This window comes from Diceros bicornis, chromosome 20, assembly GCF_020826845.1.
Source record: "Diceros bicornis minor isolate mBicDic1 chromosome 20, mDicBic1.mat.cur, whole genome shotgun sequence".
Classification (NCBI taxonomy): domain Eukaryota; kingdom Metazoa; phylum Chordata; class Mammalia; order Perissodactyla; family Rhinocerotidae; genus Diceros; species Diceros bicornis.
In genome coordinates this window covers 33,371,278-33,399,107 of record NC_080759.1, presented here as the reverse complement: position 1 = coordinate 33,399,107, position 27,830 = coordinate 33,371,278, and the positions used below count along the sequence as shown (strand labels likewise).

General features: G+C 42.5%; 1 protein-coding gene across 1 annotated transcript in view; it reads left to right on the top strand.

Annotated features, from left to right (window-relative positions):
* The window catches only part of SPEF2 (sperm flagellar 2), a 178,991-nt gene extending 159,352 nt beyond the window's left edge, over positions 1 to 19,639 (top strand). Inside the window, exons 33-37 of the mRNA XM_058564248.1 lie at positions 175 to 267; positions 6,056 to 6,235; positions 12,901 to 13,128; positions 13,327 to 13,449; positions 19,374 to 19,639. Of these exons, the coding sequence (XP_058420231.1) occupies positions 175 to 267; positions 6,056 to 6,235; positions 12,901 to 13,128; positions 13,327 to 13,449; positions 19,374 to 19,457 (708 nt within the window). The 3' untranslated portion in view covers positions 19,458 to 19,639. The remainder of the gene's footprint in view (positions 1 to 174; positions 268 to 6,055; positions 6,236 to 12,900; positions 13,129 to 13,326; positions 13,450 to 19,373) is intronic.
* The last annotated feature ends 8,191 nt before the right edge of the window (positions 19,640 to 27,830 follow it).

Here is a 27,830-nt window from a genome sequence, read left to right as displayed (position 1 = left end):
CCCCCTGGTTTCTGCCCCTTACTTTGGAGACTACTGCTTTAGAGACCTGAACAAGATGGGTTCGATCTCTGTGGCTTTTAGAAGAACAATGGGTTCGATCTCTGTGGCTTTTAGAAGAACAATTACATCTCAGCATAATACATTAGTGATTTTCATTTTTATATTTTTGTATAGGCTGGTCTGTGGTTTATGGGAGATGAAGATGTAAAAATTCCAGAAAATCCTCTTGAACCCCTGCCATTCAATAGGCAGGAGCATCTTATAGAGGTAATTACTGAGATCTTTTAAAAATTTAGTACCATAACACTGATCAATTTCTTCCATTTGTGTAATTTCTTTTAGACTCCACCCCACCCCCCAGTTCCTTTGCTGTTTCCCCAGAGCACAGTCTGTAACTTCTAAGGCCTAAGGCAGCAGCATAAATGAGCTCTGGGGGAGGAGGCAGGGCCAAAACCTTAGACAGAAGTCCACAGTTAACTCTCTGTGTGATTTCGGGCAATTTCCATAGCTTCTCTGGGTTTCTCTGCTTTTATCTGTCAAATAAGCTAAGATGCTACTCAACACATTTATCTGTAAATGTCTTTCCAATTCTAAAAGTTTAGGATAAGAACTGTCATTTTACCAATATGTTTTGTTCATTTCTCTTTGATTTTGACTAACTTGTGCAACATACCAAGGGTTTGCATATAATATTGCCCATGACTCATCAGATTATTATTATTATTTTAAAAATATTATTATCAATATTATTATTAGCATTAATCCCTGAGGCCACAATAGAAAGTAAGAGCTTAAAATCTGAAAACCACTCTGACTTCAGTGTAAATGCTTAAAATATAAAAATATACCTAACACAGCCAAATTCAATAAGATATGAGAAAAGTTGAATGATAGATCTAGACATCACTGCAAACTCTGTATATGGATTGTTCAATTTCCAGCCAGCCATTAGTTCAATTGCAGTACAGAATTGAACATGACTCCGCTTATACCCATAAAGTGAGCAATTCCCTTCAATTGGACACACATTTTTTGAGCACTTCTGCTAGACGCTAGCAGGGATGCAGGTAAGAGAAAGGGGTCAGGGAGTTACCAAAAGGGTCCAAGATATGAAGTTGGCAGTTATGGGGGCAGTTTTTTGTTTTGGTTGTTCTTGGGGTTTTTAAAATGTGAAACTGGAGGACTGAGATCAATAGAGCTTTTGGAAGGCGTTCTCTATGTGATTTTGTGAGCGAATCTGCCAACAACATAACCATGTTCTTCATCACTTGGGAAGAAACTGGCAGTCTGAATATGATGCCAAGTAAAAAGCACTTTCCTTTTCAGCCTGAAGCTTTTAGAAATGTCAGTCTAGGGCAGAGGCTTTTAGCTGCTCCCCAGCAGCTAAAGCCAGAAGGTTTACTGTGCTGGTCAGCCTGAAGACTTCGAGGCCGTGAACCAGGACAGGGCCTTTGGGTGCAGAGGAAAGTATGGCTCCCACCTGCCGCTACCCAAACTGATGGAAAATGACATGGAGGAAAGAAACTAAGATGGGGGCAGAGGCAGGACAAGGAAGCCTGAGGAAGAGGTGCTCTTATGGGGGAAAGGGTGGCTGACAGGTGTGTGTGTGTGTATTTGTGTGAGCAAGCAAGGATGCGTGCATGCGTGTGTGTGTGTGTATGTATGTGTGTGTGTGTGGTGTGTGTGATGTCCAGAGGACAGAAGGAAGTGGTGTCTTCCATCCCTCACTGCCTCAGGGACTGGATGCTCAGCATTACATAAACCTCAGTGCTCTTAAACTGGGATGAAAAGCACAGATTCCACTGCTTACAAGCTGTGAGGTCTTCATGAAGCTAGCTAACTTCTCTGTGCTGTGGTGTATTTTAATCCCTCTCAGGTGGGGTTGTTTTGCGGAGTGATTTCATATGTGCGGTACTCTTAGAACAGTGACCCTATGTAAGTGTTAGCTAAACAGAAGCTAACCGTGCTAACGCTGCATGGTCAAACAATGGTTAATGGTTAGCGTGCTAAAGAAAGGTGTGCAAAGAGAAAACATAAAACAACAAAGCAAGTTTATTTCTTAGGCTGTAATTAGAATAGGAAAGACCAAATCAAGAAACAAAACGCCCCCTGAAGAGGGAATTCTGAGGGTCAGGAGCCCGGGGCTATCTGCCGGGTTCTGGCATGGCTCACTGTAGGACCTTGAGCGGGGCCCCTCCACCTCCTGGGGTCTCCGTATCCTCTTAAGAGGAAGCCTGGGGCTACAGTCTAGGGTCCCACCCAGCTCCCCTGCTTTGTCATCTGTGCTCTCCCTGATCCAGGGCCTGCCTTTGAGCTACACCTGCAGGGTCTCCTGGCAATAGGCCATTACGTCTGTCCATGGGCTTAATGACCTCAGAGTCCCAGGCACTGGGTGAAAGGTCCAGCTGCATCCAAAAAGGAACCCTGAGACATGTCTGTGTTGCAATCAGTCATTGTCCCCTGACAGTGACAACGCACTTCCTTATGACAGAGGTTCAGCAGGCCGCCTCCTGGATCCCCAGCTTTCCACACACTCAACACCAAGAGCAACTATTGCAGTATTTTAAAAATCTTGAGGAATTTCCTGAGAAAAGCCAACTGAATCTTACTGTATTCAAATTCATAGGTGTTGTCTTAATCTCTTCTCCACAGCTTCTGTCCACGCAAAATCCTTCCGTTACTTTGGGCTGTTAATATTTGTTGAAGCCAGGCTCATGCTTTGAAATACTAGCTATTTGCTAATGAACCCCAGATGTCTAATTTCCACCCCAAACTTCTCTTCCAAATGTTAGACTCCTAGATGCAACTGCCCATTTGACATCTCCACTTGAATATTCTAGTAGAATCTCAAACTCACCATGTCCAAAACCCGGTACCTGATCTCCCATCTCCGCCACCCCACTGCTCCCATCTTCACCTAAAGCCCTCTCCATCTCAGTCAGTGGCAACTCTGTCCTTCCAGTTGCTCAGGCCAATACCCTAGGAGTCATCCCCAGCTCTTCTGTTTTTTTCAAACCCCACATCCAATCCCTCAGGAAATCTTGGTAGTTCTACCTTCAAAATATATCCAGGATCAGACCAACTCTTCCAAGCCCCATTGCTGTTCTGGAACAAGCCACAGTCAACTTCACCTGAATGACTGGAACAACCTCACAGTAGGCCTCCCTGCTTCTCCCTTGTCTGGCTCAGCTTGCAGGCAGGCCATGGCAGCCTCCACTCGCACCCTGCACGGCTCTGTGTGTCACTCAGAGGAAAAGCCGTAGTCCCGAAGCAGCCAGCCTGGCCTTGCATCTTCTGACACTTTCCCCTCTCTCACCTCGCCTCCCGCTGTTCTGCCCCTGGCCCTCCCTCCCTCAGCCACAGGGTCCTGCTTCCTGTTGCTAAAATGTGCGAGGTAGGCTCCCACCTGAGGACACCGGCCTCAGCAGTTCCCTCTACCTGTAATGCTCTCATCCGGATGGCCTACCTGCCCAGCTCCCTGCCCTCTTCCAAATCTTTGTTCAAATTTCACCTTCTCGATTCTACAGTCGGCCCCCTCCCCACACTTCACTTCCGATTCCCTTTCCTTGACCTACGTTTTTATTCTGTGTTTCCATAATGACTATCTAGTTTACTTAATTTAATTTATTTCTTCATTGTTGTCTGTCTTCACCTTCCAGAAAGTAAGCTCCTCAAAGGCAGGCATTTTTATCTCTTTCCTGGTGAATGCATTTTAAGCACCTAGAACAGTCCATGCCTAGCACATCATAGGTGCTCAATAAGTACTTGTCAGTACCCAGGTATTATCTCATAGTTCTGTAAGTCAGAGGTCCAGGCATGGCTCAGAAGGGTCTTCTGCTCTGGGTCTCAAAGTTTGAAATCAAGGGGTCATCTGGGATTGCAATCTCATCTGAGGCCAACTCCAGGCTTGGCTTCCAAGATGGGTGGTTGGCAGAATTTGGACCTGTGCAGTTGTAGGATTGAGGCCTTCAGGTCTGAGAGGCTAACCGTTGTTTCCTGTCACATGACCCGCTCCACAATTGGCAGTTCATTGCTTCATGGCCAGCAAGAGAGCATCTCTCTGGCTTCAAATCTCTCCCCTAAGGCCTGAGTCCTTTTTTAAAGGGCTCACCTGATGGAGTCAGGCTCCCTTTCGATTAACTCAAAATCAACTGATTAAGGACCTTACTTATATTTGCAAAATCCCTTTATCTCTGCTATATAAGGTAACCTACTCATGGGAATGACTTTCCCATCACATTCATAAGGCCCACCCACATTCATGGGGATGGGATTATGCAAGACATGTACAACCAGGGTGGGAGCCTCTGAAGCTTTTCTAGAATTCTACCTACCACAGTATTTTAAATAATCTTAAGAACATACCAAGCCTGACCTTTTTTGAATGTCCAATCCGTTGATTTAAATTCAAGCCTGTGTAATTACAGAAAGCATCCACATATGAACTGATTTTATTTTTGCACATCTTCCTTCAATATATAATATTCAGCTTCTTTGTTAATGGAAATAATGATGTGTTGCACCTGCATAACATTTATAAGAGCAGTTCAATGGGAATAATACTAAAGATCAACTCTCTATGTGAAAGAAATGGAAGATAAACACCCAAGGCCGATGCCATGGTGAGCTGTTAGTGTCAGTCTCCCTTCTATTCCTAGTCCTGCTGGAAATCCCTGGAGTACCTCAAAGGCAGGTGGAAAGATGAAGAAAATATGAGGTCCTGAAGGAACCCGCCAGCTGGATCATGACTCCTGAAAAATCACGGGAGGCCTTACTGTCAGAGTGTTTTTAAGCGTCTCAGCCTAGCTCTGTGCCTGGCTTATAGCAGACACTCAGTAAACGTGTGATAAAAGGGCTACTGAATGAATGAACTTGCAGATCCCATTGACCCCTATGACTCTTTTCTGCTTTGTAGCGTAACAGACTTTATGCATTTTCCTATCAAAGTTATTTTTATTTAAATTTTTATTTGATTTGTCAAACATCAGAAATTTATTTTTCCAACTGTTATTTTCATGTACGTTGAGTTAAATTTGTTCATAGTCGTAAGGATTGTTGGTGATAGAGAATAACGTGGTATCTCTGGATCCAGGCACTTGCTTCTCAAGGTGTAGGCCAGGCCCAGCAGCACTGGAATCACCTAGGAGCTTCCTAAACATGCAGAACCTTAGATCATCACAGAACCATCTGCTTAATCAGAATCTACATTTTGAAAAGATTCTCCAGGTCATTGAATGCACATATTTGAGAAGAGCTGGTCAACGAAGCGAGTCACCTCCCCAGACAGGGTCACATAGGTGCATAGATGCTTAGATGTGGCCTGTGTGTCCCGCGGTTTGGGCCTCCTCTTTGTAGGGCCCAGGAGGATATCAGGTTCCCAAGCACTAACTACTTATGCTGCCAAATGCACAACACACTGCATATGGAGCCATCAGCTCAGCCATTCAGAATGAGAGACACTTGCTGAACAAACCGATATCTAGTGGTTGGCATACTCTCTCTCTGGGCGTGAATCCACACTGGGACAAGTCACATTACAGTCGGTAGATTAAGTATGAAGTTCAGAGCAATGTGGGCCAGTTAAAAGGTTTTAATGGCTAGAGTCCCACTGGCTTTGGGCATCGTTCCCTTCCCCTCTTCCCACTCCCCACAGAGAAGGATGTACCAGAAGCTTCATATTTAGGAGTCAGGGCCCAGTTTGTTGGAATGGTGCTGAAGACAGAAAGATGTGTTGTTGCTCCTGTGGCTCCCTTTTCGGACTTAACTCATAGTCCCTGCCACCTTTAATTAGCGCATCCTTTCCTAAATACCATTGATATTGATTAGCATACAATTTTCTTTAATGTTAGAATTTTGAGCCCTGTTTTTTGTTTGTTTGTTTTACTTAGCATACTCTTCAGTTATTACCATTCATTATATGTTAGTTTTAAGAATTCAGTCCTTAGAAAGTGATCTTATTCCAAAGCTCCTAGAGGGATTCTTCATTGCCTGTCCATCTACTAACCACCAGAGTATATGCATTTTATCTTTTGTTGAAGTTCTTTTTGTATGACAGTTTTTCTTTAGGCTATTTGCTGACTATGAGAAGAAGCCACCCCAACTTGACTACACACAGATGCTACTTTATTTTGCTTGCCATCCAGACCCTGTGGAAGGGGTCTACAGGGCTCTCAGTGTGGCCAATGGGACTCGTGTCTTCCAACCAATTGAAACTCCTAATCTTATTGAGGAAAAGGTAATTGTGTTCCAGAAATGGACTAGCATTGGGGTCTGCAGGGGGGATGCCAGAAGATCCTAAACTTCTAACAACAGAGATTCTGGGTTTTTTTTTTTTTTTGGTGAGGAAGATCAGCCCTGAGCTGACATCTGATGCCGATCCTCCTCTTTTTGCTGAGGGAGATTGGCCCTGGGCTAACATCTGTGCCCATCTTCCTCTACTCTATATGGGACACCGCCACAGCATGGCTTGACAAGTGGTGCGTCAGTGCGTGCCTGGGATCCGAACCCCGGGCCAACACAGTGGAGTGTGCGCACCCAACTGCTACACCACCGGGCTGGCGAGGCTCTGTTTTTATTAATTGCCATATTTTCCCATGTACCTAACACAATGCTTTACACATTCTAGGTCTTCAGTAAGGCCTCAATCAATTGGTTTAAGAACTGAGAACGCACTATCCAAAAAATGCTTTTGTAGTAAAACCAAAATTTGCTCAGAGTTTCTTGGTAGAATCAAAGTTTGCTCTGTAAAGGACAGCCATTCTTTTGCATGAAGTGCTGATCCTGATAAGTGAAAAAGAGCTGAGTATCAACTGAATCTATTTGTCATACTCCGTGGAAATTCTGCATAAAATAAGTTCAGGCCTCAGACACATCCCACATATATGTGACACTTGATCGTGTTTCAGGACAAAGCCCAGCCACCTGAAATCTACAGGCACTTTGTATCTCCTGCATCCAAGGGGAAAGAAGCTTAATATCTAATAAAACCTCACTTTCTCCCTGAGCTTTCCAAGGGGTTGGCATTCCCTGACTTTTTCAGATGGAAAAGCTCAGAACAGCATACTAACTACTGTACTTCTTAGGCGCCCATCAGCATGCCTTTTTAGTCTTCCCCTGACCTTTTGGGAATGGACTTGTGGCCCTCATGATGGAACGCTTTTTTCTGTTCTCCTTCTGTGGACACAGAGGGGAGAGGGATGCTGCCCAGTCCAAACTCCTCAGATGTCCTAGCCACACTTCTTTTTCCTTCACAAACATCTGTCAAAATAGATTATTCTGGGAAATCTGAAAAAAAAATGGGAATTTCCCGTGACAGCTTTCATTCTGGGAAAAAATAGACTCTCTCAGACATAATCCTACATTTTGGCCCTGAGCAGATGGACAGGAGGATGTCCTTTCCCTTCCATCAGGGCCAGAGCCAAGCTAGACAGATGCCTAGAAAGCTGACAGCTCCGGGCTCTTCAACCCGAGGTGCTGTAGATCCTGCTTCAACACTTACACAGTGACAGAAAATTCAGCAAGGAGTGTTTATTTTCACTCAAGAATACTGTCTTCTTAGGCAATAGAAAGCAAAATTAAATTTTCCCAGATAAATAAGAAGTGAGGTATTTGCCTTCCCTGGACTGCATTTGCCACTTTCTAGGGATGTTTGTGCATCCCTCTGTAGACTGGGCCTTCTTAACCCAACTCTGGCATGAATCATAGCCTGCTGTGAGGTCTCAGTTAAATGTCTGTCCTCCGGGAGAACTTCCCTGGCCTGGAATGACATCAGGCCCCCCTGAGATATGTTCTCATAGCATGCTGTGCTGCGTGCTTCACAATAGTCCTCACGGGTAGCTACTTCAAGGTCAGCTTCCCTTCTGGACTCTAAGCACTCTGTGGGCAGGGAGGGGCCATCTGTTTTATTCTGCGACCCTGCACTTGCATCCCTGAGCCTGAATTACTGGCACAGAGCTCAGTAGATATTTCATTGAGTGGATAAACCAATTCATTAGTTAATTAGGTTGGTTAATCATACCCTCTGCATAGCCCTAGGACCTGCAGGAGATATAGAAGAAGCCAAATTTGTTCCCTTGAAGGGAGTCTATCTAACTGACCCTATCCATGCAGAAAAGAATGAGAGCATGATGTGCTAAGCATAGAGGGAACACAGAATAAAGGACAGATTAACAGAGGCCTTACTCATCAGAAGAGAGGATTGTGCCTTCTTCTCTCCTACCTCTCTCTCTTTGCTCCTGCTATTCCCTCCACCTGGAGTACCTTCATCTCGTCTTGAAGGGTCTGAGGCCTCCCCAGTATCTAGGGCCTGTTTCAACTGCCAGATCACTCATGAACCTTCCCCTGACACCCGAGAGCAGCACTGAGCATTCTCTCCACCGGGGCCCCTTTACATTCAGATCCTCTCCAGCAGAGCTGAGCACCATCGCATGTACACATGCATTTATTCACAAATATTTATCCAGCACCTCTGTGTGCTGGGAACCATTCTTGACCTGGGGGTAAAATAAGTAAAATATAGACTACATCAAATGGCAATAAATACTACAGGAAAAAAAAGACCATAGGGGGAAAATACAGGATTTTGGGTGGGAATTGCAGTGTTAAATAGAGTGATCACAGAAGGTCTCTCTGTGGAGAGACATACAAGCAGGGGCCTGGAGAAGGTGAAGGAGAGAGCCTTGCAGATTCTGGGGGGAAGAGCATTTTAAGCAAAGGCAGCAGAGAATGCAAAAAGTAAGGCCATGCCTGATGAATTGCAAGGAACAGCAAGTCAGCCATTGTAGTTTAGAGGAGCGAGCTGGAGGAGAGTACGTGGAAAGGAAAGTGAGGGGCAGAGGGCCCTGAGGGCCACTGTCAGGCCTTAGCTCTGACTCTGCCAAGAGTTGAGATGAGAAGTCATTGAAGCATGGCCACCTGACTTCAGTGTATGAGGATCTCTTCCGCTGCTGTGTTGAGAACAGACTCTAGGGCCACAAAGGAGGAAAGTAAGGAGAGCTAGTAATTCGGGGAGGTTTGTTTATCTGTTGAATCCTGCCCCTACGTTATTTCTATCTTGAGTTGGGAACATATGTTACCCATCTTTATGCCCCACAAAGTAGCTGCCATATAGCAAGTGCTCAATTAATGTTTGTGAACATGGCCAGGAAAGAAGAGAGGAAGAGAGAGAGGGAGGAAAGGAATCCAGTATCCGAGGTAGAGAGGAGGAGAGCATACGTTCCAGGCAGGGGTAATAGCAGAATCCAGGAGGCTGCAGTGAGTTGGAAGGACCAGGAAAAAGGAAGCATGTGCTAGAACTGTTACCATAGCAACAAACAGCTGCCTGGGTGGGTAGCAGCCAGGCCAGCTGGCACAGGAAGGCACTGCATCCCTTTTGTCCCTGAACCACTCATTTGCCATAAGCTAGTGCCTCCACCCAGGAAGCAGCTCCCCTGGAGTGCTTCTCTCAAGAGCTCTTTTAAAATCCAAGGACACTGCGCAGGAATTGACCCACAAGCACTGCACAACAGAGATGAAACGGAGGTAGACGGCAGGAGATGGAGTGCATGTCTAACATTCTAGCCTGTTCCTGGCTTGGGGTGAACCCTAAGAGCTTTTGAAATACAGGATCCACCCACCTCCCTCATTCTTGCCTACGCCTTGACCTCACCATCCTGCCTCCAATTATGCCACTCCATTTCTGTGCCCTTTCCAACTGTTTTCTAGTTTCCTGGGCAACCTCATCCCAGGAAGCCATAATGAGCCTGCTCAGAAATAACACCTCCAACAGATCTGTATTCACTCCCAAGACATTTAATCAGATCCCTGCTTTTGCTTTCTGCATAAACAACTGGAAATCTCCCTGATGTTTTATTCTTCCTTACTCTTTTTCTGCAACTCATATTGTGTTATTCAGTGTGGTTCAGACCTTCTGTTTAAATCCATGGCTTCCTGGTTAATTTAAAAGAAACTCAAGAGCAAAGCATTCATGAGTAATTCACTAGGACTAGTGAAGCTTTAAACACATTTGGGTAAATGGTTCATTCTGGCCTGTGTGGGGTGGGGTTATGATGTTGGAATTCAGTAAATTGTGATCTCCCACATTTTGAAAGTGTTGTTACATCTTGGCAGAGTGTTTGAAGCCCCGGTATTTTAAACACATAAATTTTTATTCCATTCTACTCTTGGCGCTTTGCTCGCATTAGTCCCAAGGTTTGACCTTCTGTTGTGCCTCTGAGATGCAGGACTGAACTGATTGAATGATAGAAATTCATAGTCAGGCACCACTCCAGGGACACATTTGTTGGGAGTCCTTGAGGGCTGCCTTTGAGAGTTAGTGGAGTGTGACATAGTGTTTGCTAGCGCCACCATCTGTCCCACTGCTTAGGTGATAATGTGACTCACACAGAGTTTTGATGCCACTAATAATTGCTCATTCAGAAGCACTGGCTTTTCTCCAAACTGGCGTCCCTAGTTTTGTTCATACACCCACGTTCAAAATCGTAGTCTTTCAGAGACATCTGTTGGAGAAAGCCCCCTTCCGTTGAACAGCCTGCAGTCCCACCGGGATGCTGAGCTGGCTCCTTTGTTCCCCATCTCAGCCTCTCCCCTCTTCCTCCCCTCCCACCAAGTCTATTCTCTCCCAACCCCTTAGAGAACAAAATTAGCAAAAAATTTAAAAGCTTCCTCTGACATTATTAAGTTAGGGATACTTCACTCTAAAATTTCAAATGTTTAAATTGTTACCTTTTGGCTAAAATTAAAAATTCATTTATCCCATGATGATTATATCAGGTCTTTGAGAAGTTAGTCCCTCTCTAATTATGGAAATAGTGCAGAGACCAGGTTCCTTCTCTGTTTAATTTTGGTATCGTCTGCTCATCCAACCTGACTAGTCATTTGCTCACCCCCGGTTCTGTCTTTCTCTTGTCCATGCAGTGTCTATGCTGCACTCTGAATAGAAATTCATTCATCCTTCACTCACTCAGCAAGATGTTTTATGTCTCGACTATGTTCCTTTTACTATACTGAATGTTCTGTTTCCCTGGGAAATTATTGATGGGTAGCCAGTGTGATGATCCCCAAGCTTCCTAGGTGGAGACAAAAAGGCCAGTTTTACATTTCTGCTGTAGTATTTCAATTGTTTAAAATGGAGATGAGGCTGAATAGATAGGTAGGTAGGTAGGTAGGTAGGTAGGTAGGTAGGTAGATAGATAGATAAATAGATGATTGATAGATGATTGACTGATAGATAGACAGATGATAGACAGATAGACAGACAGACAGACAGACAGATAGATAGATAGATAGATATACTTAATTCCAAAACCTTTACCTGTAGAGCCTGTCTCTCTCTCTCTCTCATTCTCTCTTTATCTCCAAGATTAGATTAAACTCCCAATTTCCCAAATGAGAGAAACCCAACTAAAGTGAGGTGACCACATAGAGCTAGAGCAAATACAACCTTTCTTCATTACATCACCCACAGTCCCTATGAATCCTTTACAGGGACTTACGACTACCACAGGCTTAATTTTGTACTGTGCCATAATATTTTTATACATGGGACTTACATGACTATTTGGAAAGAATTTGCATGGTCTATGCACTAAATGCTTCTACTGAATTGAATATTTATAGACATTGGCACTCTCTTCTTATTTTAAGCCTAGCTTAGCATTTTTCCTTCCTTGGGATAAAAGAGAATCAACATTCAGACATTCTTTGAAATTGGACCAGTCAACATTCTGAGAACACCCATTTTTCTATGGCAAAATATCAAATATCAATTACCTCATCAGCAGAAACACACACACACACACCTATGCATACACATATACACATTTATTACAGTAAACACAAGAAATACCAATGTACTGGAGAGAATTTGGAAAGTACAAAACAAAGTGAAAAAGAAATCACTGTTCCACTAACCAGAGGAAACCACTGGTAACTGTTTAAAGTATCTGTTTCTTTTTTTCACGAATAAGTATACATACATCAGAAAATGAGGATCTTAGTATAGTTTTTGTGTTCTATTTTCTTTTTGCACTTATTCTGTGAGTGTTTTCTCGTGTCACTAGGTATTCTTCTAAACCATGTTTTTCACAGCAGTATAGTATTCCATCACAGAATCATCCTGTAATTTATGTCACCAGTCCCCCAGTTTTGGAATAATAGGTTTTCTATTTTTGCTGTAAGTAACCCTGAATGGACATCCATATACAAAAGCCTCTGTGCATATGTATATTTCTTTAGGATCAATTTTTAGATCTATAATTACTGGGTCAAAAGGTAGGATTATTTTTCAGACTTTTGATACATAAGAAATGACTTCAAAAACAATGTACTCTTTACCATGCTCAAAATGCCAGTGCCTGAGTGCATGGCTCTTGGCCAAGTTTCAAAGAGCAGCAATAAGATCCCAAGCTGACTTTCTATATTCATGTGGTTTTCTATTTTACCTTCTGAATGTTTAGTCAGGTTTAACCTCCAAAAGCCAAACAAATGTTCCCAAAGCAGTTAGAATCTCTCAAGCTTGAGAAATTAACTTGCCATAACCTCTCGACTGAAGTCAATTCTGAAGGAAAATCCTGTTAAAAATCTACATTCATGTGTATAAGGCTGACATGAGTTACACTAATTCATTCCAGTGTCCGTTTACTGAGGAATACGATCCACCTGGCATGGAGATGAATAAGACACACCCCATAGTGGTAAACTACCAGCAGAAACGGTCTAGGATTTTGACACGATTTCCAGTGCAGCTAGCATATTCTCTTCTACACTTTGTTTAGCTAGTTTTTGGTAGGCATTATCACTCCACTGCATAAAAAGTGTGTGACAAAATTAGTGTTTTCTAGATGTCTCCACTACTGGAAAGACTTCAGTCTGACTTCATATTCTCTTCATTTAATGGTATAGACCTCCTCTACTGTTATGAGTCCAATTGAGGAATCTCCCGAACCTGAGGAAAATGTTATAAGTGAGGAAAGAGAGGAAAAGGAGGAAAAGGAAGAAGAAATCCTTGAGAATGCAAACACTGAAAAGATTTCCATGGAAACACTACTCAAAGTGTTCCGAGGAGGGAGCGAAGCACAGGACGCTAACAGATTTGCCGGCCACCTAAAGATAGAAAACATTTATTCAGAGGTTGGTTAGATTATCTCATAAAGGAGAAACCTGTACATAAGAAAAGTTGCCCTCAATTTTTAACATGTTTTCATGGAATTTCTCTCAAAATGTATCATTGTATAGAAATTATGGCAAATTACTTTATTAAGTAAAACCATTTTTTAACATCTGCTGGATTGTAAAGTTAATTAACTTCATTTTTTTTCTTCTTTAAAGAACTTCATAAAAGTATTTCAGGACCTAGGTGCCAAGAATCTGGAGCCAATTGAAGTTGCTGTTCTTTTGAAGCATCCTTTTATTCAAGACCTGATTTCAAGTTATTCAGACTATAAAATTCCTGTGAGTATTACCCAAAGGTGTCCTAATTCAGTTGAACTCAGGTTTAGGGCACGATGGGGCATCTCTAATGTGGACTAGCAGAGAGGGGGAAGAAGCTGAACTTGGCCGGAACAGGGTCAGAGGAAGATAAGCTGGTAACAGCCTCAGGCAGAAAGACCAGCCCACAATAGCCAAAGCGTGGCCAGGGCAGGCACAGTAGAGGTAGCTATCAGTACTGTGAATAGTACTGTCAGTACTGTGGCGCTGCTTCATCAGGACTATGGGGCTACCTTGGGTCTACAACAAAAGGCTGGAGGTAGGTGATAGTTAAAGCTGGATGAGTGGCAGTATTAGTGTTGTGGATCATTCCAGCCATCTAATGACTCTAGCCTATGATTGAAGAGTGTAGAGAATAGAATCCTCCTTTGCCGGAGAGAGCTAAGGAGATCATGATCTCCAGCCAAGTGCTGACATATTCGTTGTGCTCTAATCATGGTACACATTGTCTATGTAGTGCATACAATGACAGTGCATACAAAAGATTGGATGCCAGTTCCATCAGGGAAACAGTGTGCAAGATGGGGAAACTGAGGACAAAACCTATAGAGACTGGACTGACCTAGCAGAAGAACGAAAGAGCTGCACCTCAGAGCTCACACAGTAACCAAGCAAGTCTCAACCACACGTGCCAAACGTGCATCCTCTGTGGCAAGTCCCAGGTCTCTAACAGCAGGGGCTAGGGAAGGCAGAGGCCGACCTGCTTCAGAGCATGACAAGTTGCTACAACCCTCGCACATACCAGTTCAACAGCATGAAGTCTCGCTATTTGGCTCCTGTTCATTGTTTATTGAAGTATAAAGAGTTTGCTGAGTTTAAGATAAAAGCACTTTCACTTTGATAAAATGAAGGTGGTCGAAGATGCATTTCTCCTTACTGCTCAGTGATAACCACTTGTGCCCAGAAATGAGACTATCCGGACTTAAATATCTTTGTATCTAAATTTATTTGTTCTAAATTGCTTAACCTTTTAAAAAAAATATAAATTGTATTACCTATGTTGGTAATAATTGAAATTGATTTCTAACAAGCTAGCAGACACTAAGCTCATCCACTAGTGTGGTATGAGTATAGCATTTAAGAACACAAGCTCTGAAATCAGAAAGTCATGGGACTAGATCTCAGGTCTACCACTCACTAGACACCTGACTAACTCTCTCTTGATCCTGGCTGTCTCGTCTGTTGAATGAGGATAACAGCCATTCCTATTCAAAGGGTTGCGGTGAGGATTAACGGAGATTGTGCTCATAAGCACTTGGCGCGGTATCTGACACACAGCAAGTACGGCAGAAATGATGGCTGTTATGATTCCTATTCAATACTGAGCAGTTACTCCTGAGGCTGATAATGTCAGATTCCATGGGAGACAGAAAAATGAGTACCAAACTCGGTTGCTGCTCTTGAGCAATAGGCTTCTCTTTGCAAGGGAATTTTGACATGCAGGAATTAGAAGAGAATGATATAAAGTAAACCACTCAAGCACAAAATTACAGAAATTCAAAACATAGGACTTTTTTGTTCTAGAAGCTGAGTCTTCTAAGATGGCCAGGGTTTTGGACAGCGCAGGGAGAGAAGAAGAGGACTACATGGGTTTTCCTGTTAGGGTGGGGAGGGCAGCATCCTAGGTGAAAGGAGAGGCCTGGACACAGGTGTGGAAGCAGAACTGCAGGGGAGGAGCGGGAGCGCACGGGTCGAAGAGCAGTCAGTGAAGGGCTTAGCGTGGTCCCATCAACTTAGTCAGATCAGGCCAGACTGCAAAGAACCCAGATGTCACGTGGAGAAACTTGGATTCTATTTGAAAAGCGATGGAGAATGGATAGGCTTCTGAGCAGGAGCATGATGTGATATTAATTTCTTCATCCCTAAGCGTGTCTTTGTCTCTTAACCATATCATATCATTAGGTCTTTACATTCAACAGGGCTCTTTAAAAAATTTTTTGTGTCTCTATTTAAATAGGCCCCAAATATTTGGAAACACGGTTGGTAATTATTCCAAGTGGTTGCACTCATACATTCCACAGCATTTACTGTTCACCTTGAAACTGATATGTGACATGTCCATTTTCAGCATCTTGTATTTCATGCCTTGGTTAACGAAGACCAGATTTCTTCCCCATTTAGGATGAGGAGGGTATAAGGCAGCGTGACCCTAGAATTAGTGAGGACAGAGCACGTCAGAATGAGACAAAGGGGTGGAGAGAGGTGGGTGTGTCAGTGTCACATGCAGGATCGGGGAGAGTCACCAGCTGCGGGATCTTCCCCTCCACTGCTTTCCTCTCACCAAATGTCATCGCATAAGGTGGGTTCCAGAGGCCCGTTGCTTTAGACTGCATTTTACACTACACGTTCTATTCCATGGTTCAGGGAACAGCCCTCTTATTTTGAACCAACAAAATAGTTTTCAAATTCCCTCTGAATTATGCCTAATGGGATTTATCTTATACCACTAAGAACAAGTCGGAGCATGAAATGATGCCACAATTCCTTCTTCCCATAATGAGAGAAAAGCTCCCGTCACAAAGTCAGGACGGTTTGGGGACATCCTTACTCTGGCCAGAATGACTGAATGTGATTAACTTGCAGAGAAGATTCTATCTGGCATTTTCCTGAGAAAAAAGAACAGCCAACAGATGGCCACCTTTGAGAGTCAGTCCCCTGAAGAGGTGTTCTGGCTCCCAGGGAAAACTGGAGTCGACGGAGCTCTTTTTAATTTTTGTATTTCTGTCATTTTGGGACGAGTTTTATCAACTTGCAGTGCCCCTCACCTGAAATACTATGGGGATTTTGGACAGCATAATTCCTCTTTGCACAAGACTATCTCTAGTGTGGCAGGATGCTTAACATACTGGACCGCTACCCACTATATTTCAGGAGCACCTTGACATATTGGCCACCAAAACTGCCTCTGCACATTCTTCCAATCTTCCCTGGTGCGCAGGACCCCTCTGACTGAGAGCCACCCAGCTGGAGGGTGTCTGACCTCCAATGAACCAGTCACAGTACCTGACACTCTAATAGCAGAAAGAGAGTTAGTCTGTCTGTCAGTCAGTCAGTCAGTCAGTCCATCCATTTGTCCGTTCCTTCATTGCTAGAATGTTTCTATTTAGTGAGCTTCTTCAACTCTCGCTTCCCTCATCCTTCACATCTCCTCCCTGTCACTTCCCCGAGAAATCTAATGAAAGGACGGTGGACCACCATAATCGGGGCTTGTCCAGATGATTGTGAATCAAGGAGAGTTGAGCCTATGACCTGAAATGCTTAAATTCTGATGTTCTAAAATAAAAGAGGTTCCCTTTCCAGTAAGGGACTCTATTCTCATTTTCACTAAGCAAAAAAAAAAAAAGAAAGAAAGAAAGGAAAAGAAAAAAAAAATCTCTGAAGACTCAGTTACCATCACACTCGTCCTGTCATCATTTTTTGCTCCAAATATCCATGTACAAGAAAATAGACCACATTTTAAAATGAACTTTAACCACAGTGCTGTTATTTGAAGATCTTTCAAGATAAGTAGAGCAAAAGCTAGAGTGTGGTTTTTCAGGTTAAAATGCTGTTTGCTGTTACAAACAGTGGGAGTGAAGGTTGTTGCCTAACACTTGGTGTTTACAAAGTTCATGTTTGGAAGCAGCAACATTTTAAAATACGTGTTTGAAAAAACCAAGTATGTGTAATTATTTTGATATGTTTTATTTTTGCTCCTATGGGAGGTGGCCTGGCTTTGTGGTTAGGAGAGAGGGCTTAAGAGCCACACTGATTGGTTCACACCCACAAACTGTGTGACCTTGGGCAAGAGACCTCATGGTGCCTTGGTTTCCCCATCTGTAAAATAGGGTTAATGATCATACACATCTCATTTCTTATATGGATTAAATGACTTCATACACATAAAGTGCTCCGCACAGTGCTTGGCAGATAGAAAGCACTCCATAAATGTTAGATGTTATTATTGTTATTACTGGACTATTGGTAGTTGCAGTGCAGAGGAAATATTTCTGAGCTGTGTGAAATTATATGTAGATGGACTAATACACTGGCATTTCATCTCCTGACTTCGGTTTCTGCTCTTTGGAAAGAAAGAAGGCTTTCATGGGTGCAATGCCATGATGACAGAGGTTCAAACTGAAGTTTCAGGAAGCCCCACGTGGTCAATATCTACGTGGAAGATCCAGATTTTGTGTTGAATTTTATAGTTATTTGAGTAAAGTCACTTATTTAACTTCTGCTTTCATAGATCTTATACAAAGAGGTTATTTTCCAGTAATGTTCCTAAATTTTATTAAGAAAATGCTCAGGTTAAATGTAACAAGATCAATGAGGATACTGTAACTAGGTTGTTAGTAAAATCAATTAATTTCCTAGGACAAATATATTGACAAATGTAACTGAACACACTATTTTCCATACCAACCTAACAAATGTAGTTTCTTATAATGAATACATGCTGAATAAATGTAAAGTTCTTTTAGCAAACCTGTAAATCAAGCATATATCCTTAAAATGAAGGTTTCCATTCAAGAGGAGAAAACAATAAGTCTTTTAGTGTTAAAATCAGAATGTCACAGAAGAATTTCTTATAAACGAATGAGACAGGACCCAATTACATGAGGACACACTACCTATAAATATAAATATAAGGGACTTTCCTCCCATTTTGTCTTCAAGGTCTCTGACTTTAAAATATGCTCCAAACTTCTCTTTTATCTTTATAACAAATATGATGGCTGCTTCAGTGCACCCATGTCAAACATTTCTGGACTCTCAGGCTTTTCTCCATTAACTGCTACTGAAAATTATGGCCGCTGATTTCAGCTATAAACTTAGCCAAGGATGGTTTAAGTATCTGGAGCTTATAATTTTCCCCACGCTATAGAGTGTCAGATAATCACAGGTCAGCTCGTTGCTTAATCCCCAAGTTAACATGTAATAGTCAGCGTTAGTTACTATATATATGCATACTACTCAAAGATGACATGCTATTAAGAAGTGTGTTGGGTGCAACCAGAAAGGTCAATGGTGAGCAACTGTTCTTTTTTGCTTAGTTCACTCAAGATTGACCTTTGGCTATAGATCTATATTTTCAAAGAACAAAGTGCCTCAAGAAAATGATTCACTATGATTCCTGGCAGTGACTGATATAAGCAATGTGCGTATCACTTGGCAGGGGTCAGCTCAGATAGTGAACTAACTCACGCCTCTGTGAGGAAAATGACAGGAAAAAGTCAAGTTGAAACCTTTGGAACTCAGCTCTGAAGAAAAGAAACTTATATTCTTAAAGCACTCTCCTAAATTTGTGGAAAAAGCCCTAGAAACTGCATAAATTCTACATTTTCACATGTGTTTGTACCCCTTCTATATTGTAATAAATTTTAAATTTGTTTTAAAAATATCTGTGATTTAAAATGTAAGATAGCTGGGTATTTGAAGTGGATAAAAAACAGACATTCTAACCCTGATATGAAAAAAACATGGAGAAATGAGACAATTTCTCCCTACCCCCACAAATAATCTGCTGTTCTGAAATTCTATGAATCTGTGTACATGATTAATTTGGCATTGATAGGGAAATAACCTTTTGGCTTGCCCATTATGTGCCAGACTCTGTGTAACTGCTTTTACAAATGTTATTTAATCTAATATGACAACTCCATTTAATCTAATATGACAACTCCATTTGATGAGGAAATAGAGGCTCCAAGTTCTTTGCTATCTTTCCAAGGGTACAACTAGTAAGTTGCAGGGCAGAATTCAAACTAAATGGAGAACAATTTTCTCAAAGAAAAAAAATCAAAATAAAAACAACTTACTGTTTAATCAATACCATATATTAGATGAGCATTAATCCTAAGTCATTTATTAATATTTGTAACTTTTCTTTGAATCTCCTCTTTTAGGATATTAATTTTTTAAGGAGTGAGAGTGTACAAGGAAGTGATGGAGAGCGATCTCTTTCAAGACTTACAGAGGAAAAGAAATGAAGACAAAAGAGTGTGATTTTTATAACTTGACAATGAGTCTTCCAAATGTCAAATGTAAACATGGTGTTTGTCATATATGTTATCATTGTAATTGTAGAAATGACCCCTACCAGGTTATGAGGGGCACTGAAAATTTTGGGAGCCTTCCTTACCTCAGAGAATATTCTGTAATAAACTTTAAATTTCAGAGCAAAAATCCAAAGTAAGAATGAGTGCATTCTGAAGTGATTCTGAAAATAGAAGGCACTAGAATGATATGTTCAAAAATAAACACACACGTAAGTCATGAACGATCCCTATGGGAAGTACCTACTTTAGGCAGATACAGTGAAAATTCCCCCAAAGCTCCACATCTGGGCGGTACTGCTGTGTACGTTTTGTAGTTCTTGCTCTGTGTGCAGTAAAATTCCAAGGTTAATCCCACTAGCCAAGGAGAAGACTGCATTGTCGACTTCTAGTACAGTCAGGGTCCCATCATCTATTCATGATTCTTTCCTAATAGAATAGAATGTTTCCTGTACAGATAGATGTACTTGTACAATTGTACTTTTTTACTTGTATAAATTAGCCACTCAAATTCAATGATACTTATCTCAAGAAAGTGTTTTGTGTGTGTGTGTGTGTGTGTGTGTGTGTGTTTTCTAAGTGAGTGATAATATATTCTTGGTGGCTGGGCTTCTGTGAAACCACCCCCTGCCCCATGTCTTCACTGGCTGCTCCTGAGAATCTCTTCCCTGCTCCTCCTCTTATAGTCAACCTCTAAAAGTTGGAGGGTTTCAGCACTCAGCCTTCTCTATGCACAGTCAATCCCTGGATGATTCATCCATTTCCATGACTTTATGGGTATGATAAAGGCTAATGCTGAAATGTGTAGTCCCATCTTCCCCTGAAATCCAAACATCTCTCTTACTGTCCACTTGACTGCCACATGGATGGCTCATGGTCATTGCAAAGTCAACATGTCCACAGCCAACAGAGGGAGCCTTTTATAATGCAAGTCAGGTCATGTCACCCCTCTGCTCCCTCTGTTGGCATCCTGTCTCATGCAGAGTCTAGTCCAAGTCCTCACCTTGATCTTACCCCCTTGCTACCTCTCTGATGTCATCTCCTGCTATTCTCCCCTGCCCACTCTGCCTAAGTGACAAATTTGCCTTGATCCTGGAACACACCAGGCCCACTCCTGCCTCAAGGCCTTTGCACTTGCTTTTCTCTCTGCCTGGAATGATTTTCCCCAAATATCTGCATAGCTTGACTTCCTGCAGGTCTCTGTTCAAATGACACGTGGTCAGTAAGGCCTTCCCTCAACACACAATACAAAATAGAAATAACCTACCACCTCCACACACTTGACCCCCACTTTAATTTTTTTTCCATTGCACTTCACATCTGACATACTATGTGTTTACTCTTTTGTTTGCTGGTCACTCCACTAGGTTGTACGTTCCAAGAAGTCAGGGATTTTGTGTATTTTCTTTATTGCTATGCTTCAGAACCTAAGACTAAAACCATAGCCAGCTTTAAGTTGTATTGATACATTTGTGTAAAATGTGTGGAAATATCACATTTAGGTTGATCACTAACAATGAGCAATCCAAAGGTAATTTCTATTGTTAGTGGGAATTATATTCTATTTCTAGGAAGTGATACATTTCCTAAATTTTCTTCTTGTTGGCTCCATTCCCAGAACCTTGTCTTCAAGATGATGGAGGATGGTGACTCAGAATCATACTTGGGAGATGGAGAAGGAACTCTTGCCAGAGATTTCAAAATTTCAGCTTAGCTGATTCACATAAAATGCTAGTTATTCTGCAAAAGGAAGCAGAGAAATACCTGAAAATAGACTTCAAAGAAATAAAGTATCGTGATAAGGGTACAGGCAGTAAACTCATCCGCATGTCATTAAGGATTGAGCAAAACAAGGCAACTTTACATTGCACTGGAAAAAAAATAAAAGCAGAACAAACAGCATTCCTTGCTGTAATAATGTTCTTGCACAATGTTTTTAAATAAGGAAATTGCAGAATCTCCTTCCTGAGGCCCATTAACTCATCTAAACAGTAGGAAATCATACACGAAAGGTCTCCCTGGTGGGTACTAGCCACCACGTCACAGGCTTAAGCGTCATCAGGATTGAGCAGATCTTATGATGGGGCATGACCCGGAGTTGTAAGAGGAGCTTTCCCACTGCAGACTCTGGAGCAGGCAAGCAGTGGAACTTCACACTGAAGTCAGAGGTTGCATGGGATTTCCCAGAGAATGTACTAGAAGCTCATTTTCCTGAAGGACTTTAAAGTCTTATAATTCTAGTGAATGCTCAACCACCTTTGAATCATTCTGATAATGATTTTGCACTAAATAATACCATGTCCTCCCACTATTGCTTTTGTGAGATGGATCTGAAATCTCTTGCTCTGGTTGCTCTTCTCTGGATACGCTGTCAAGATACCTCTCTTAATGCAGCCCAGGATGTCAAAGCCATTGGGCGTGCACGTGCGTGTGCGCCCATGCTCGAGTGCATACACGTACACACATACACAGTGCAGGTTTTGAGAAGTCCGTGGTTACCAAAAGAAACTGATGACTTACATCAAACTTACAAATAACTAAAACCTCTAAGCTTTTGTTTCGTGTGCTTTAGTTAAACCACGTTTCACCTATCTTAACAGTGACCACTTTAAAAAAAAAAAAAAAGTACAGATTTTTACATATAACCCTATTAAAATTCATCCTCCAAATATATCCTCATATTTTTTTCTGTCATGGTGTTAAAAACCTGATTCCATCATCCAGCACATGTGTATAGTCTGCTTACATGGTAGCATACCTGGCCTGGTCCTAGGGCCCTGGGAAGGAAGGCATCATACTCTCTCTCCTGGGGGACCCCTGGAGCCTCCAGCTGTCTGCTCTTTCCTGTGGAAGCACCTTTGCTCTCCTGCAAGTCATTGTCTAATTTAAAACTAAAGAGTTAATCAGATTTTAAATCTCCCAAAGAAGGCTGTACATTTCAGGACTCTGTATATTCAACCCAAATGCCAGTGTTGAAAAGCCCACGCTAAAGAGACCATCATGTCATATGATAAACAGCTGAGCCAACCACTCCACCAGGCAATGGTTCTGATGTACTATTGCAGTTTTAGTGTATCTTAGATTACAAAATTTGGGGATCACCCAGAACTCTTTTTAAAACTGTCAAAAAAATAACATAGTATTTCCTATGAAAAGAAAGAGAAGCTGATGCTATTTTCTATTAAAATAAATATAGCACTGATGATGTCTCAGTAAAAGTATTACCTGGGTAAAAGATGGTAAAGGAAAGCAGAATATTCATTAATGTATGGTATGTGCAAAAAACGCCTCCCTTATTACTTCCATTGTTTCCCGCACACTCTAAGAGAGGCGAAGGTGATGACGTTCACTATTTTACCCATGAATTTCTCTTTCTCTTTTCTTTCTTTCCTGGAATAGTCTCTTCCTCCTTCACATCTGATTCTCAATGCCCACTTATTTCAAAGATCCATTTCTTCCTCTTTCGTAAAGACTGATGTTTTGGATTAATTCCTGGAAAAAACCTGCAAGGGAGCCACCATTTCTTCTAAATCATAGATTAAGAAGGTGTCAGCATGAATTGCTTGAAATAGCTACTTCCAGATCATTTCCTGCCAACATAACTTTGGCCTCATTGGAAGTTTATGCCATCTATGGCTACCTTCTCTCCATCCTCATCAAAATCACCCACCAAATTGTCACCCTCTTCAGCATCTTCCACCATCTGCACTGTCTCTTTTTTCCACACTAAATATTATCTGTCCTCCAGCTATTGGTTTTGTGAGATGGACCTAAAGTCTCTCCTCTTGGTTGCTCCCTTCTGGATATCAAGGTGGCATTTTACAGGATTAGTCATAATATCTTCATGATATCCTTGGTAACAAGGGAAACAAATATGAACTGAAGGCAAAAAGAAGTAAATTTGTAACTGGTGGAGTGATGTTAACAAACTCAGAAGATTCATCACATGAATTCTTGATTCTCTCTCTTCCTCAATGGACTGTTAGCTGTAGGAGATACTGACCATGTCTGTCTCATTCACTTCTGTGATACAAAACATCAACAAAGAAATGCAAAGAGAGATATAGAATCCATGCGAACTATAATCATGGTTGACACAATGTCAGGAGAGATTTGACCCAATAACAAGGTTAAGATATTAATAATAGGTAACAATAGATAATAATAGCTAATATCATCGAGAGTTTGCTATGAGTCAGGCACTGTGCTGAGAGCTCAACAAGCATTATTTCATTTTGTTCTCACAACTCTGTGAGGTAGATACTCCTAAGATTGCCATTTACATATAAGGAAAACAACATGTAGAGAGATTATGTAACTTGCCCAGAGTCACACAGCTGGTAAATAATAGACACAGACTAGGAACCCAATATTAACCCCCAAAGCCATTCTCTTACCCAGTTCGCTCAACTTGGGTACGAATAACCAATTGCACAAGCACAGGATGGAGGAAGTATGGCTTAGCAGTGTTTAAAAATAAAAACAAAAAATTTTGTTTAAAGAAAATTGAACTTGATTTGCTATGTGATGTGGCTCCTAAAGAATCCAGTGTCCTCAGAGCATTAGTGGTAGTAAGGGAGATGCTGATTTTCCTCTGATCTGCAGTTGCCAGACCTCAACTGCAATTCTGTGTGCATTCACGGCCACACACTGTAATATATGCACAGGAACTGATATATATATTCAGAAGTGAGGAAACTCAAAACCCATTAGCCTTACCCTTGAGTAGAGAAGCTTCCAACTTAAGGGCCAAAGAGCCATCTCCAACTCTTTGAAAAGCTGTCCAGATGAACTATCTTTTCTGTGGTCCCCAGGGATGAACCAACACTGGTGGTGAATGTTGCCACATGACAGATTTCAGCTGACCACGAGAAACTACAAACTCCCTGTTCCCAGAATATTCTGACGGAGGCAGGGTACCATGAAGCAGGGAAGCTGGCAGCTGTGACAGGAGCCTAGAACTTTACCCCCTTGTCCTGCTCCTCCTGCTCCTATCTCTACCCAATCAGCTTCTCAGCTCAGCTATCCCCACTCCCATTTCCCAAAGGGGCCCTTTCAGCTTGGTCTTCATCAGATGCAGGTCTCCCCTTTCTTTAGAGCACCTTGACTAGGCTTATCCCACTGCTTGAGCACCCCATATTTTCTTGCACTAGAATTCCTACTCATGGAGTCCAATACCATATTCCAGCCGCTTAGTTATTACCCCGTCCAGGCCAGCCTGTGGTTCCCTAAGGGAGGATTGCAATGGGAGCTGAGGGAATACAGACATTGGGTGGGACATTTGGCTGGATGACTTTATGGCCCCATCCATCTCTGAGTTCTCTGGGAAGAGCGTCTCCTCCTATCTTCCCATTCTGTATTAATGGCAGCACCTGCGGTTCTCTTGGTCTGCCATACTCTAAACTTTGGCTGAGTCCTTGCCTCCTCATTCTCTCTCCCCCTTCACACCCAAGTCTTACTGATTACTCCTTTTAAATGTCTCTCACATCTGTATTCTCCCTTCAGTTCCTACAATCCTCACCCTATTCCAAAAGCCCTCAAAATCTTTCTTCTAGACTGTTGCACTAGCCCTCAATTGACAACCCCCTACTTTCGGTATCTTCTTCCAAATCCTCCATTTTCTACCCCAACTCAGCCTCTGTATACTCCCAAAATAATCTTCTGGAAACTCTACTTAAGCATGTCACATTTTTGCTTAAGAACCTTCCCTCTGACGTCTTGCTATCAAATAAATCCCACATCTCTTAGAATGTTATTTAGAATCTGACTCTATCTTTCTATGCTTGTCATCTCTTTCTCACACTCCACCTCACACAACTTCACTCAACATAGCTTCTGGTACTTACTAGATAATCAATAAATATGGAATGGGTTCATGAATAAAGAGGGATGTCTCCTTTTAACAGAAATTCTAGGAGGTGGAGACTAACTTTTTAGAGTAAAGGTATTCCTAATCTTATATGTCCTTTATGCTAGATCTGTAGAGAGAACTGATTTAACCTTCTTAGGATTATTTGTGTGTGTGTGAGTGTGTGTGTGGAGGTAGAAGGAGGGTCACTTTCCCCCTCCCCAAATGGCCCCCTCTAGCTCTGGAGAACAGAGGCTGAGCAATATCAGGGTACATCTGCTGAAGGCTGACTGATTCATGGAAGCTAATGAGAACCAAGAATTCTATTATAATCAACTCCTTTTAGGACCTGGAGCCTGGTGTAGCCTTAGCAGGTCAGCCCAGCAGCCCCCACCATCTGGGCCCCCTCTAGGCCCCTCTCCCATTGCCTACCCAATTCTTATCCAAACAAAGTGTGCCCCAACTCCGCCCCCAACACCTTTTGCAACTTATTCTGTCTCCTCTCATATTTTTCTGGCATATATAACTTAATAATAAATTTATGTTGCTGTTGGACTAGCTCCTTCTGCCTCCAATAGTTTTTCTGCCACATTCTCTGACATAGACTTAGCAGGGCAGCCTCTGTTATCAGAGGCATCACCGAAGATTCTGTTGAGCTAAGGATAAACAGATCTACACGCATATTCACTCTCAGATTCTTAGCACAAGGACAGAGTGAAATTTTGTTTTCAAGCCTGTGTCAAAACAAATCTGGAAAGAGACGCCACTAGAGTCTTGTGGCTGCAGTTCAAAGCCCCCAAAGGGCCGCCCTGGGCTCCAAGCAGCACCTTGAGCACTTGAGCTCCAAGCAAACGCTGTTGTGTCTTTGCTCCCTTCACGCTAACCACAGGGAGACAGCGACACTGAGCACTGTCTGAAACAGCCTCACCTTGCTGTGCCCCCACAAACCAGGCTGAAACCACAACATCCTCCTTGCATACGGCAGACTTCACCATGTACTCCGAAGGGTGAGGGCTTACTCTTCTTCTCCCACCATTCTGAACCCATTTCATGGTAAAGTCCTTGTCAATCAAGGAGAGACTTGGCCACCATGCTCCTTGCAAAAGTGTCTAAAGGAAGAGTGCCCTGGATTGGAAGGCATCGCATATCTTTCTCGTGCTGCAGGAGATTTTCACAATTTCTTTCTGAAGTTAGCTACCCTCCATAAAGTTTACCATTGTGCCACTGGGATTGTTTAGAAAATTCTTTTAAAATACTAAGGTGCTGCTTGTAAAAATATGCTGCTGCTATCTCTTTCAGAGGGCAACTTCCTCCAAGCTGATAGCCACGTTTCTAAATATTGCATTTTCCTAAGGGAGGTGGGAGAGGTAGCAAGCAGGTAGTAATAAATACTTCCTGGGTATCTGACATGTGCCAGCCACTATTTTAAGCACTTTCTAAGAATTAGCTCACTTAATACTCATCTAGGGGCCATCCGGTGGCGTAGCAGTTGGGTTCATGCCCTCTGCTTCTGCGTCCCAGGGTTCGCCGGTTCGGATCCTGGGCGCAGACATACTCGCTGCTCATCAAGCCATGCTGAGGTGGCGTCCCACATAAAGCAACTAGAAGGATGTACAACTATGTATGACATACAGCTATCTGCTGGGGCTATGGGGAGAAAAAATGAAAAAAGGAGGAGGATTGGCAATAGATGTTAGCTCAGGGCCAATCTTCCTCAAAAAAAATAAAATTACCTACTTCAAATAGGGTATCATGAAAATTAAAAAAATAAATAACTCATCTATAGGCAACCTTATAAGGTACATATGTTGCTATCCTCATTATACAGCGAAAGGTGCTAAGGTGTGAAGGAGTCAAGGGGCTCACCTAACTTGCACAGCTAGTCAGAGGCCAGGATTCCTACTTAGGAGGGAAGGACTCTGTCTCTAGAGTGTTTGCTCTTAGCCCTTCAACTAGGCTGCCTCTCTATCACCTGTGGGTCAGGTAGAGGCCTCGCAAGGTATAACCACGTGTGTAAAATCCCCATTAGCTCCTATCAGCTAAGGATTGGTTCTTCAACCCTCTCCCCTGTGAGCTTTGCCTCCTCACTGACAGAACTTGGCCATCAGGGGCCTTGGTTTGTGAACTCTGACCTCATTGACCTATGTACCTGACTTTTTTGGGCCAACTGGCTTGTCTCACCTGTGTTCCAAATCTCTCTGTCCTTTCTCCCCCCATTTAGGTCTCCATATGTCTGATCACAATATCCCTCTGTTTGACCCTTGACCTGACCGCATGTGGTCCACTCACCCTCAAGCCTCCCAGCTCAGCAGGAAGGGTCTAAACTCTTCGTCCTGACAAACGCTTTAGATGAGGACGGTGGGACAGATGAGCCCCCAGAAGACACTTCCCAAGCCAAGTCCTCTACTACAGAAGGGGGCGTGATAAATCCAGGTTCTTCTGTCAGCCTAGTAGCTTAA